Consider the following 12470-nt stretch of genomic DNA (forward strand, 5'->3'; position numbering starts at 1 on the left):
GGCTTTGCATCTGTGTGAATAAGTATGAGGATACCAGTTACAGATTACAGATGACAGTGCACTGTCAACACTGACAACCGCAATTTTTGAGGATCTACAATAATATCAGATAGATTTGGGGCATTCGCACCCGGGATTATGTTCTCGCGCCCATCCAAGACGTGACCCGGCTGAGACCCCATACAGACAGATGGCCCGACCCGGCACTAATGCCAGGTCAATGACGTCATAGGCATCACGTGTGGAGCTGGCACTTTGCACCGTGACCAGGGTAGAAATGCTGGGTCACTCAACCCGGCTTATTTTAACCCTGCCCTTTCACACTGCACAATAACCTGGGGTGCTGCGTGCTCATGTGCAATAACCCGGGTTATTGCTGCTAGTGGAAAAGGGGTATTAGATAGAGAAAGTAACTGTGTACCTGGACAAACCATATTGCAATGCAAGGGGTGCAAATACAAACTTTTTTTGCATGCAGCGTAAATACTGACTGCTTTTGCATGTACCCACAAATGCTGGACAGCTTCATTTTACACTGCAATATATATTTCAGTTTTGACACACCCCTTCCAAATCTAAATCTCTCTGCACATTTTACATATGCCCCACCTGCAGTGCAGCATGGTTTTACCAAGATGCACAGTTACTTGTTCTTTCTTACTCTATTCTCAAATCTGAATCAGGTCCAATGACAATAAGTGGCAGTGCACCGTCAACAGTGACATCTACATTAATTTTCACTTACTGAATGTCCCACTTTGCTAAAGATACAGGGGCATATTCAATTAGGTGCGAGAATAGCAAAAATCCCGCATTTTTTGATATTCAATTAGGTGCGGGGATTTTCAGTTTATGAGCGCCGGGAGGTTTTTTTTCCTCGCACCTCCAGAGTAAGTCTGATTTTTCCTAAAATCGTTAATTTTAGGAAAACTCAGCAGGATTTGCTCTAGAACCCTGGTGGCAACCCCCCTGAAAACTAATTAAGCAATAGGAAGTTTTAAATTAGCTTAATTAGTCGCTAATTACACACCTACAATTACTCAAGCAGCGTTGGAACCAGGTCTCCTGCAGCAGGGTAAGTTTGTCAGTGTGTATGAGTGAGTGTGTGTGTGTGCATGAGTGTGTGTGTGTGTGACCCACCGTGTGTGTGTCCCCCTCCCTATAACTTCATCTCCCAGCAACCCTTGCTCCTGCCAGCACCCCCGGAGCCTCCCAGCAGCCTCTGGGACTCCCAGCAGCCCCCTCCCCAGTGACAAGATGGAGGGGAGGCCCCCGGGAGCCGCGGAGACCCCCGGACAAATGAGTACTATTTTACTTTATTTTTTTTACATGTTGTGAGGTTTTCAGCTCTGAAATGCCAGCGACCACATTTTTAAAATTGGATTCCGCGGGTATCAGGAGAGCGCATGACCGCGGTAATCCAAAATTAGGCTCAAGGTTTTTTACCTCGCTAATCCTTGCACCCATTTGGATATGCCCCCAAGTCAATTACAACTAGAGATGTGCGCGGACCCCCATGTTTTGTTATAACCACCCCTCAAGTGTTTTGTTTCAGATTCAGTTTTGGATTTCTTTAAAATTGTTAAAATAGCTAAAATCGTGTCATTTGGACATGTTTACATACACTCCAAAACCCAAGATTTGATTTTTAAATCTGAGTTCCGAACTTACAGCAGACCCAATCCAGGACTTGGTTCTACTCGGAAGCCCAAAAGTGATCTGAGCCAGAACTCAAATCGACTCGGAACCCCAAAATTCGAGTGTGTCAGGAAAACCAAAACGCACATCTCTAGTTAGAACTAAAGGTGCACATCCACTAAACGATTTTAGCCCTGTCCAACCTCTAAACGATTTTCCCTTGAATTTTCCCTTGAAATTTGATCTTCCACTCTGAACGATTTGCAAACGATGTGCAAACGATGTGCAAACGATTTGTAAACGATTTTCAAAAGATCTAAGGATAAACGATGTCGTTTCAAACTGTGATTGACAGCTCTCAGCTATAGTGGGCAGATATTTTAGAAGGGTGGGCGTGGCTATACTGAGGGAATAAATAGCTGGCGGCCATTTTACTCATTGCATTTATGCTCTGTGGCTAGTTTGGTTTGGTTTATACCTGCTGAACGCTGTTGCATTGCTCATTTGCTGTGGTTTGTTTTTGGCTTGTCTTTAAACAAACTGTACTTATTTCTCTTCCTCATGGATCCTTCTTATCGCTATCGTGTGATGACAGCATATGCTGGAGTCGTGCTTTTAGCTGATAGGGAGAGGTCTGAGAGACGGAGAAGGGTGCACTCATGCTGGACCAGGGAGTGGTTGCTGCAGAGGGATACTCTGTCGCACATGCCACTGCTGATGGGACTACGTGAGAACAACCCTGATGACTTCCGAAACTATCTGAGGATGGATGACGTCACCTTCCAGGAGTTATTGAGTTTGGTGACGCCCTATATCGAGAGACAGGATACGAGGATGCGAAGGGCCATACCCCCTGAGGAGAGGCTGATCGCTACCCTGCGGTTCCTGGCGACTGGCAGATCCCTTGCTGACTTAAAGTTTGGCGCCCTCATCTCTGCGCAAACTTTAGGTCGCATCATTCCGGAAACCTGTCGAGCCATATTTATGGTTTTGAAGGCTGAGTATTTTAAGGTAATCACATTTTATACTGTTCATTTATTAAGTGATCCAGGAACCCATTACCCCCCTCTCCCTTCAGAAATGTGTATGTGCAGGACTCCTAGTATACACATGCAGGTCCCCGCAGTCTGCCCTAATCTCTCACACATCATGTGCTGCCCCTCTACTATATGCTGCAGGACCCCAGTATTCCCCCCCCCAAATGTGTATGTGCAGGACTCCTAGTATACACTTGCAGGTCCCCGCAGTCTGCCCTAATCTGTCACACATCATGTGCTGCAGGACTCCACTATTCCCCCCCCCTGAAATGTGTAAGTGCAGGACCCCACTATCCCCCCCACCTGAGATGTGTATGTGCAGGATATATTTTATTTGCTAAAAAACACTTCACATACCCTATTTTAAAAATCTGTTTTAAATTGGAATATAATGGGGTTGATGTATGAAGCCCAAAACCAGTATCAGCGCATGTTATGTGCGCTGATACCGCTTCTCCCCGATGTATGATCGGGGGGTCTGGACGGTAATTGATAGGGGCGCTATGTGCCTCTGTCATTATTGGTGCTGCTATCTACAAGATAGCAGCGCCGAGCATAAGGGCCATACCGCATGACCATTCGTCTGGCTGTAGCTGGCGTTATGGTCAGCTACAGCCTGGCGCTAGCCTATGCCCACAACAGGGACAGCACTGTCCCTTCTGGGGCTGCTGCCGGCTCTAGGGCTGCACATGGGGATCTCGCGATACTGGCGAGAGCCGGCCTGGACAGACACAGTGCATCAGCACTAGGCTGATGCGCTCTGCTCTCCAGCGGTTAGTGCCGGAGGGGGGATTTAAGGCTCCCCCTTTCCGTCCCATGAGATGTTCTTACGTCTCATTGGTAGTGCTTCCTGCTTCGCCTCGGAAAAGAGGCGAAGCATGAAGCGGTACAGGGGCACGGTAAGTGCCGCTATCATACATCTACCCCAAAGTGTTTAAATCTCTTTTTGCATTTTTTAATTTTTTTTATTTATATTATTTTGTTTTAGTTTCCATCTACCGTGGAAGAATGGCAAACAATAGCTCAGCAATTTGAAGATAAGTGGAACTTTCCAAATTGTGGCGGGGCAATTGATGGGAAGCATGTGCGCATTGTCCCACCAGCTAATAGTGGCTCGCTCTACTACAATTATAAAGGTTATTTTAGCCTTGTGTTGATGGCCATTGTCAACGCCAACTACGAATTCATTTTTATAGATGTGGGTAAAAATGGCCGTGCATCAGATGGTGGATCATTTAAGGACACTGAATTTTACCATCGTATGATATCTGGAGCCCTCAATTTACCGCCTGTTTCACATTGCAAGCATCAATTGAACTTTGTGTTCGTAGCTGATGCGGCCTTTGCCTTAAAGGAGAATGTAATGAAACCCTATCCCCAAAGGGGTTTAACCAAAGAGCGGCGTATCTTTAATTATCGCCTTTCAAGGGCTAGGCGTACTGTGGAAAATTCGTTTGGCATCATGTGCAGCAGGTTTAGAATTTTCTATACACCTATTAATCTGGAAATTTCTAAAATTGAATGGGTAGTAATGGCGTGCTGTGCTCTACACAACTTGTTACGGCGTAAAGCTACATCGCAAACACACTTACCTACCTCTGTTTTGGAGCGGCCCGAACAAATGGTGAACAATGAACTCTTGCCATCAGTATCCCAATCCAGAGTCCCTCAGGTTGCGTCAGGGCGTGCAAAAGCAATAAGGGAGGAATACCTCCATTTCTTCAATGGTGTGGGTGCCGTGGAATGGCAAGATAATTACATATAATTGTTTATTTTACCCATACTTAATATTTGCAAAATGACAATAAAAGTTTTTTCAAACACTGACTTTTTGGATACTTATTTGAATTAAATTTACTAAAATGTCATTAGATCATGTACCAAAATGTTCCTAATTTAAAGTTGCTTATGCTTTTAGATAAATTCATTTTTAATTATTGTGTTTTTTTTTTTAAATATTATAAAGTGTTTTTTTTTTAATAAGATTTTGTTTTTGGTTTTACAACAACATCTGGATATAATATGGGTATAAAGCAATGATTAGGTGTGAAAATTGTGGCCCTGATTCAGATACGGGCGCTCTGATAGAGCGCTCGATCAGAATCAGGTTTTTTTTTATTTTTTTTAATTAAGTGGCCTCCTGGCCCCTAGCATAGCTGTGGGTGACCACCCACAACTAATGCGATCGGCCAGGATGATGGTCGCCATGGCGACCATCCCGCTTGCAATGAGACCTTTGTGGTAGGGTCTCGGCCATCGCAAGCCCCAGAGAACTTTCGGCATTAACAGAGCCGGAATTTCACAAGTGATGTCAGTGGGGCCGCCCCCAGACGGCAGGCGTTCCGGCAGGAAAGCTTCCGTTTGGGCTTCCACCCCCCCGGCCCGCCCGCCAAAGGGGGGCGTGCTGTCACTCAACATCGACAGCACGACCCCTTTGGTGTGAGACCCGGAGCGACGGATTGCCCGTCGCTAGCCGGGTCTGGCGCATTTGCGCACGATGGAGCCGGCTCCGTGGTGCGCATGCCCAGTGGTCAACCATCGACCCCGTTGCGAGCGCTCAGTGCTTGCGACCTTGTCAGAATCAGGCCCTGAATTCACAAATTATTCAGGGTCAGTATACATAGGATGAATGGTACACATATTCAATTCACACACATTGGTTAATGAAAATCACACTCACAACCAAACATTTATTCTACATGAATGTACCATCAATAAAGTAAAACACAAGACCAGAGTATTGAAGTTGACAATTTTTATAAGTATAAAAAAAAATAAAAAATTTACCGGATTCATTGAATATTACCAGGCCAATGAGTGCCTCCTCAGCAGGGACTACTCCAAACATGAGAAGCTTCAGGCACTGAAATAAGTGTAATATACAGTCGGGAGCTAAACAGTGATGTCAACATAAGCAGGGTGAAGAACAAGAAATAGGGTTCAAAAACAGTGTCCATGGGAGCACAAGAAGTATGCAGAAATCAAAACATTCGGAAAACAGGTGCAAATGTAGTACATTTGCCAAAGTTAAGGCACTATGTACATGCTCAAATTCAGCCTTGACAAAGAACCAAAGAAAAAGAAGTGTCACATTTTTGAATCACTTAAAAAAACCGAACATTAAAAAATATCTAATAATTAAAATAAATCTCATCATCGGCCTCCAGCGTGGCATGTGCACTCATCCATGATGAGCGCACTTCACTGCTGGATGTGGTGGGAATGGGAACTGGTGTCTGTGGGGCGCCCGACGCATGATAGGTGAGGGGATGTGACGGAGGAGGAATTGGCCTTAGTTGGGACGCGGGTCTATGAGGTGGGATAGGGAAATTGTCAGAAGACAATGGGGTGGGCTGCGCCATCATATATGACCCTATGTTACTATGCTCGTCCAATTTTCCATCGTGAGCTAGTAACAGAGCGTTATATATAAGACGCTTGAAATGATGCAGCTGGTTATGAGCCATGCTGTCCATTTCGTTGCCGATGTGAGCTGCAAAAGTTTGATTTGGACCGGGGGGTGCATGTAATACCTCCTCCGCGTGACTCAAAAATCTGTCACTTCTTGACGGGCCTGAGGATGGAGTCCTGGAAGCCGTCCTCCGCTTCTTGGCGGGTGCTGCCACTGCCGGCCTCTCGATTCTAGACTCCATAACCTCTGTGGTCTCGCTGGTTGAAGGGACAGGATTCACATCCAGGACTTCCGCCTTTGGAAAAATGACAAACAAATAATAAAAGTATTTAGCTATTAACAAAATAAACATACATACAGTGCCTTACAAGTTGTTTTTTAATTAAAAAATCACAACATTTGGAGCATCACCATCCTGTCCATCCTAGCAAAAAATTATACACTATGGGCCTGAATCAGACCCGGACGCAAGTGGTGAGCGCTCGCAACGGGGTCGATGGTGGCCCAGAGCGCATGCGCACGACAGCCGGCTCCGTCGTGCGCATGCGCGAGACCCGGACAGCGACGGCCACTCAGTCGCTCCGGGTCTCTCAACAAAGGGGTCGTGCTGTCGATGTTGAGTGACACCACGTCCCCTTTGGTGGGCGGGCCAAGGGGGTGACTGCCCAAACGGAGGCGTTCCCATGTGAACGCCTACCGTTTTGTGCCGCCCCACTGACATCACGAGTTATGTCAGTGGGAGAGATTTTGGCTCTGTTAGAGCCGAAATCTCTCTGGTGCTTGCGGCCAAGAGACCCTACCACAAGGGTCTCATCGCAAGCCCGATGGTCGCGATGGTCTTGACCATCGTGACCATCATCATGGCAGCTCGCTATAGTGGTCCTGATTCAGAGCTAGCAATCTGTCGCAGCAAGCGGCTCTGAATCATGGCCAATGTCCAATTAAAAAATACAATAGTTTAATGGCATACCTGGTCCTGCCCCTCCACATTCTCCACGAGGGTCTCTTCTTCCTCGGGAACCAGCGAAGACCGCGCCCGTGTCTTTGGCTCTTGGTCAAGGACGAATTTGAGCAAGTCATAGTACCATAATTTTGGCTTTACGACTTCATCTGCACCTGCTCCCGAATGTTTTGAATCTTCATACTTCTTGTGCTCCTTCAGGAACACTGTTCTCAACCCCTGGATCTTGTTCTTCACCCAGTCTATGCCAACATCACTGTCGCACTCCCGACTGTATGCTAACAACTTCTTCAGTGCCTGAAGCTTGACGTCACGATTGGAGTAGTCCTGATCTGCGTGCTTCCAAAGGCACTCATTGGCCTGGTAGATCTCAATGAACCCGGTCATGTCTGCAAGTGAGAAAAAATAAATAAATAAAAAAAATGCATTATCCTATGCAGCCTCCCCAATATGCCCTTTATGCAGCCTCTCCCCTATGCCCTGTATGCAGCCTCTCCCCCCTATGCCCGGTATGCAGCCTCTCCCCCTATGCCCTTTATGCAGCACCCCCTATGCCCTTTATGCAGCCTCTCCACCTATGCCCTGTATGCAGCCTCTCCCCCCTATGCCCTGTATGCAGCCTCTCCCCCTATGCCCTGTATGCAGCACCCTCTATGCCCTTTATGCAGCCTCTCCCCTATGCCCTGTATGCAGCCTCTCCCCCCTATGCCCTGTATGCAGCCTCTCCCCCCTATGCCCTGTATGCAGCCTCTCCCCCCATGCCCTTTATGCAGCCTCCCCCTATGCCCTGTATGCAGCCTCTCCCCCCTATGCCCTGTATGCAGCCTCTCCCCCTATGCCCTTTATGCAGCACCCCTATGCCCTTTATGCAGCCTCTCCCCCTATGCCCTTTATGCAGCACCCAAATGCCCTTTATGCAGCCTCCCCCTATGCCCTTTATGCAGCACCCCCATGCCCTTTCTCCAGCACCCCCCCACAGTATGCCCTTTACACTGCACACCCCCAAGTACCTCTATGCAGCACCCTCCAAGTGCCACACCCCGTTTGTGTGCCCCCTCTTTTACCCCTTCCCAGTGCCAGTCCCCAGGGAGTGCTACATTGGTGGACAGTGGTGTACAAATAAATACTTACCGATCTTCTATTTGGGATCCGCGTGGTCCTCCAAATGCTGCCTCTTGTCAGACGCTCCGTCAGGGCAGAATAATAAACAAAATGGTGGTGTGGGAGTGTCAGGGAGTGGTTCATCGTTTGATCGTTCACCCTGAACGATGTGCAAACGATGTGTAAACGATGTGCAAACGATCTACAAGTGATATAGAAGCGATCAAGTGAAATTGACCTGCATGTTCACTCGATGGAGGAGACGATCACACGACCAGCGGGAGCGCGCATCGTGCATCGTGAGAAACTATTTCTGCACAATGTGTAAACGATTTGTAAACGATTTTTAAACGATTGAACGATAACGATATCGTTATCGTTCAATCGCCTGCTAAAATCGTTTAGTGGATGCCCCCCATAAGAGTCCTCACCTGTAGCACTTACTCACTAGTGAGTGAGATCACTGGAAGGTAAAGAACCACATTGTTTCTAGAAGGTGTCAGGTGCAGGCTTAAATAGGGCACTCTTGTCAGAGATAGGCTGAATTGATCATGTGAGCGCAGGAGACAGGTAGCACCTGGATCCTGGTGCTCACCTGATCAGAGACAACTTGGCTGCACCCAGGGGCGTCTTAACAGAGGAGGGGGCCTGTGTGCACTCCCCGTGCGGGGCCCCCTCCTTTCCCCCCGGTGGCCGGCAGCCGAATGACGCGGCTGGCCAGCCACCGAAGCATTAGTAGACTGCGGGCACTACAGTGTGCCCAGAGTCTACTGTGCATACGCAGAACGCAGGAAACATGGCCGCAGTGGCCATTTCTACTTCAGGGTCCATAGGGGGTCCACAGGGTTGACCTTGGGGTATAGCTGGATCTGGATCCACGGGCACCACGCAGTTAAAGCTTTGCTGCTCCCAGGATGCACTTGGGTCCGTCCTCCTCTATACCCCGCCCCCGACCACAGGCACCTCAGTTTTAGTTGGTGCCCGGCCGGAGTCGAGTCACCCTGGGCAGTGGGGCTGCATAAGCAGCCCCTAAGCTTTAATTTAAATTTTTTGCAAAAAAGAAGATTTTATTATTTTATTTTTTACTATCTTCAGAGCGGCAGCATAAGACTGTCCATCTGGACATCCATGCTGCCGCTCCAACAGCCCCGCTGGCGCTGCGACACCAGTACTGATCTGGGGATCGCAGCGGGACCCCGGAGTCAGTACTAGCGTGGCTCCGGGAGCTCCCACTGACTGCTGCTGGATTCTATGGGGTCAGGTAAGCCGCGTGTAGCGCTTCGCGCTGCACGCAGGGGGGAAAATGCAGTCTTTCAGCCGCTGGTCTCTGGGGACAGACCGGCGGCGCTAGTAGCGGCGGCGAGCTCCCCCTCTTCAGGAATACCCCGCGTGACCGCTGGCCCCCGGGGTGTAAGTACCGGTGGGGAACCGGCTTCCCTGGGGGTTTAGTACTAGCAGGGGAGGCAGCCTTCCCTGCTTTAGTGGCTCCTCCCCTCAGCCCAGCGCGCCTTCTCTCATGTGTGCTGGCGTCGCTGGGCTGTTATCTCCTGGCCACTCCTCCTCAGTGCTCTCCAGCGGCCATCTTCCAGGCAGCATCGCAGAGCTCCCAGGCAGATACAGCGGACCAGTTCCCCTGCGTACCTCTCCCCCTGCAAAGGACAGTGTTCGCAGTGCTATAGCCCTCCCAGACACTGAATCTGGGAGGTTGATTGTAGCTGAAGGTGCAGTGAGTATAACTTCCTGCATGGTATGTGACTATTGCTAGTGCTGCTGTCTGTGCTTTTTCTACTTACTGTCAGCTTTTTACCTATCCCTTTCCTTCTCCTACGGCCCGCAGGTGCGTGGGGGAAGGGTGTTCTTTCTGTATACCTCACTTATATAGATCTATGTATATGTGAGGTCCGTCACATACTGCGGTGTGCTACTCAGTACCAGATTGTGGGCTGTTTGTGTTGCACACTTGGGAGTGCGCAGGTGTTATACGCCTTTACCTCTTTTCGGTGATACATTTTTTATTGCAAAAGTTTTGTGTCATGTCTGATGAGGAGAAGGAGTGCTCCGTGGCTCCTGTGTTGTTTTCCTGCCGACGCTGTTCGGCAGGGGTTGACGGGGTAGATTTGTCTCAGGACGGTCTGTGCGGACGGTGCCAGCTGGTACCTGGTCCCTCTAAACCCCCAGTGGCGCAGGATCCTCTGTGGGCGATGTTTACACAAGTGCTGGTGTCGATCGCGGACCGGCTGGCGGACCCGACTGCGGGCCCTTCTAGGGCGTTGCCCCAGCCTACCATCCCCCGTTCCCCGGGCGTGACGCGTCTGGTGCAGTCTCCTCCCGGGTCTCAGACTGTGGGTCCTTTTGCGGGTTTGCCTGTGTACGTGCAATCTCCCACGGTACCACAGCAGTCGATGGTACCGTTTCAGGGGTATCCTCAAACGGTACCCCCTCCCTGGGTGGATGTCCTCTCCAGCTCTGTTCAGAGCCTGGCGGCTTCGTCATCGGCCTTTCAAACTATGTTGCACAGTGATTTGCCACCAAGGACGTCCAAGCGAACCGTTTCGGCTTCATTGGCGGCACAGTTTATGGACACGGATGTGTCTTCGGATGACGGGGAGATCCATGAAGACTCTGACTCGGATGCTGGGGCCCAGGAGGTGGAGGCTAAGTCCTCCATTAATGTACCGGCATTGGTTAGGGCGGTGCGGGCCATCCTTCATATAGAGGAGGATGTGCCGGCTCCCAGGTCAAAGTACCCTAATTTTAAGAAGGCCAAGGTAGCTTCGACGGTTTTTCCCCTGTCTGATCAGTTAACGGATCATATGGCAGGGGCCTAGCAGTTGCCCAGCAAGAGGTTCCAACCGCAGAAACGGTTGGCTTCAAACTATCCTTTTCCTGAGGCTCATTGCAGGAAGTGGGAAACTCCTCCTGCCATGGATTCCCACGTTACCCGCTTAATTAAAAGAGCTACGCTGCCTTTGCCGTCGATCTCGTCCCTGAAAGATCCCACGGACAGGAAAGTGGAGACTTGTTTAAAGTCTATCTACTCTCTCTCGGGGGTGGTTGCCCGTCCGTCCATGGCCATCTCTTGGGTGGCTAAGGCCATCGAGAGCTGGGCCAACGCTTTGGAGGATACCTTTCCGGAAGATGCTCCGGAGATCCAGAGAGCGTTGATAGGACAAATGAGGGATGCGGCTTCCTACATTGGGCAAGCATCGTTAGATGCAAGCCTGCTGACCTCTCGGGTGTCGGCTGCAGCTGTGTCGGCGCGTCGGTCCTTGTGGCTGAGGTCTTGGAGAGCTGATGCAGACTCCAAAAAGGGACTGGAGGCCTTACCTTTTAATGGGGAGTTGCTTTTTGGTCCAGACTTGGACAAAATTGTGGATACTCTGGCTAAGTCTAAATCAGCTTTCCTCCCTTCGGCTTCTGCACCTACCAAAGTACGGAGCTCTGCCTTTCGGTCCTTTCGGGTTCAGGGCAAGGCCAAGGGTCAGTCCTTCCCGAGGCAATCGGCGACCAAGGCCGCTTCTAAGCCCAAGAAGCAGGCCTGGAGTGCCAGGCGCCCTTCTTCCAAGTAGGAGGATACACCTTCTGCCTGATGGGACGGGCCTCTCTCTGGGGGACCCCAGAGTGGGAGGCCGACTTCTTCTATTTGCCCAGTGCTGGCACACCACCACAGATGCCTGGGTTCGAGAAGTGGTCTCCCAGGGGTACGCCCTGTCTTTTCGGCAAAGACCGCCCCACCAGTTTTTCTGCACGAGTCCTTCTCAGGATACGACCAAGACTGTACAGATTCAGGAAGCTATAGAGTCCTTGCTGAAAGCAGGGGTCATTGTTCCCGTTCCTCAATTACAACGAGGGACGGGGTACTATTCTTCTCTGTTTCTGGTGCAGAAACCAAATGGTTCTCATCGCCCTATCCTCAACTTGAAGTCTCTGAACAAATTCCTCAGAGTTCCCAAGTTCAGGATGGAAACATTACGTTCCATCATTCTGGCGATGGAACCGGGGGATTACATGGTGTCCCTGGATATCCAGGACGCCTACCTCCATGTTCCGATAGCACCTTCGCACCAGCGGTATCTGAGGTTCGCTATCCTTCAACATCATTTTCAGTTCCAGGCGCTACCCTTTGGCCTCTCCATGGCACCGAGGGTGTTCACGAAGATTATGGCAGTCATGGCCGCACATCTTCGGAACCAGAATGTACAGCTGCTGCCGTATCTGGACGATCTCCTGTTGCTGGCGAGCTCCCCGGAGGTACTGCTTCAACATCTCCACCTGACGATCGCTTGCCTGCAAGCGCACGGGTGGCTGATAAATTGGAAAA

General features: G+C 49.8%; 1 protein-coding gene across 1 annotated transcript; it reads right to left on the reverse strand.

The window, feature by feature from the left end:
* Positions 1 to 5876: 5876 nt before the first annotated feature.
* LOC148524810 (uncharacterized) lies at positions 5877 to 7435 on the reverse strand. The gene is made up of 3 exons (XM_088471748.1): positions 7058 to 7435; positions 6209 to 6382; positions 5877 to 5984 (listed from the first exon to the last, which is right to left on the reverse strand). Exons 1-3 carry the CDS (start codon positions 7433 to 7435, stop codon positions 5877 to 5879), a joined length of 660 nt encoding a protein of 219 aa, XP_088327874.1.
* Between the last annotated feature and the right edge of the window lie 5035 nt (positions 7436 to 12470).

This window comes from Taudactylus pleione, unplaced genomic scaffold (assembly GCF_031769625.1).
Source record: "Taudactylus pleione unplaced genomic scaffold, aTauple2 ptg000116l, whole genome shotgun sequence".
In the NCBI taxonomy this organism is placed as follows: Eukaryota; Metazoa; Chordata; class Amphibia; order Anura; family Myobatrachidae; genus Taudactylus; species Taudactylus pleione.

Excerpts from the sequence above, each read along its gene's own strand:
- LOC148524810 (XM_088471748.1), bottom strand. The coding sequence starts at position 7,435 with ATGACCGGGTTCATTGAGATCTACCAGGCCAATGAGTGCCTTTGGAAG. Across the intron at positions 6,383-7,057 it reads ATGTGGAGGGGCAGGACCAG|GCGGAAGTCCTGGATGTGAA; the intron begins GTATGCCATTAA and ends ATTTTTCCAAAG. Across the intron at positions 5,985-6,208 it reads TTTTGAGTCACGCGGAGGAG|ACCCGCGTCCCAACTAAGGC; the intron begins GTATTACATGCA and ends CCCACCTCATAG.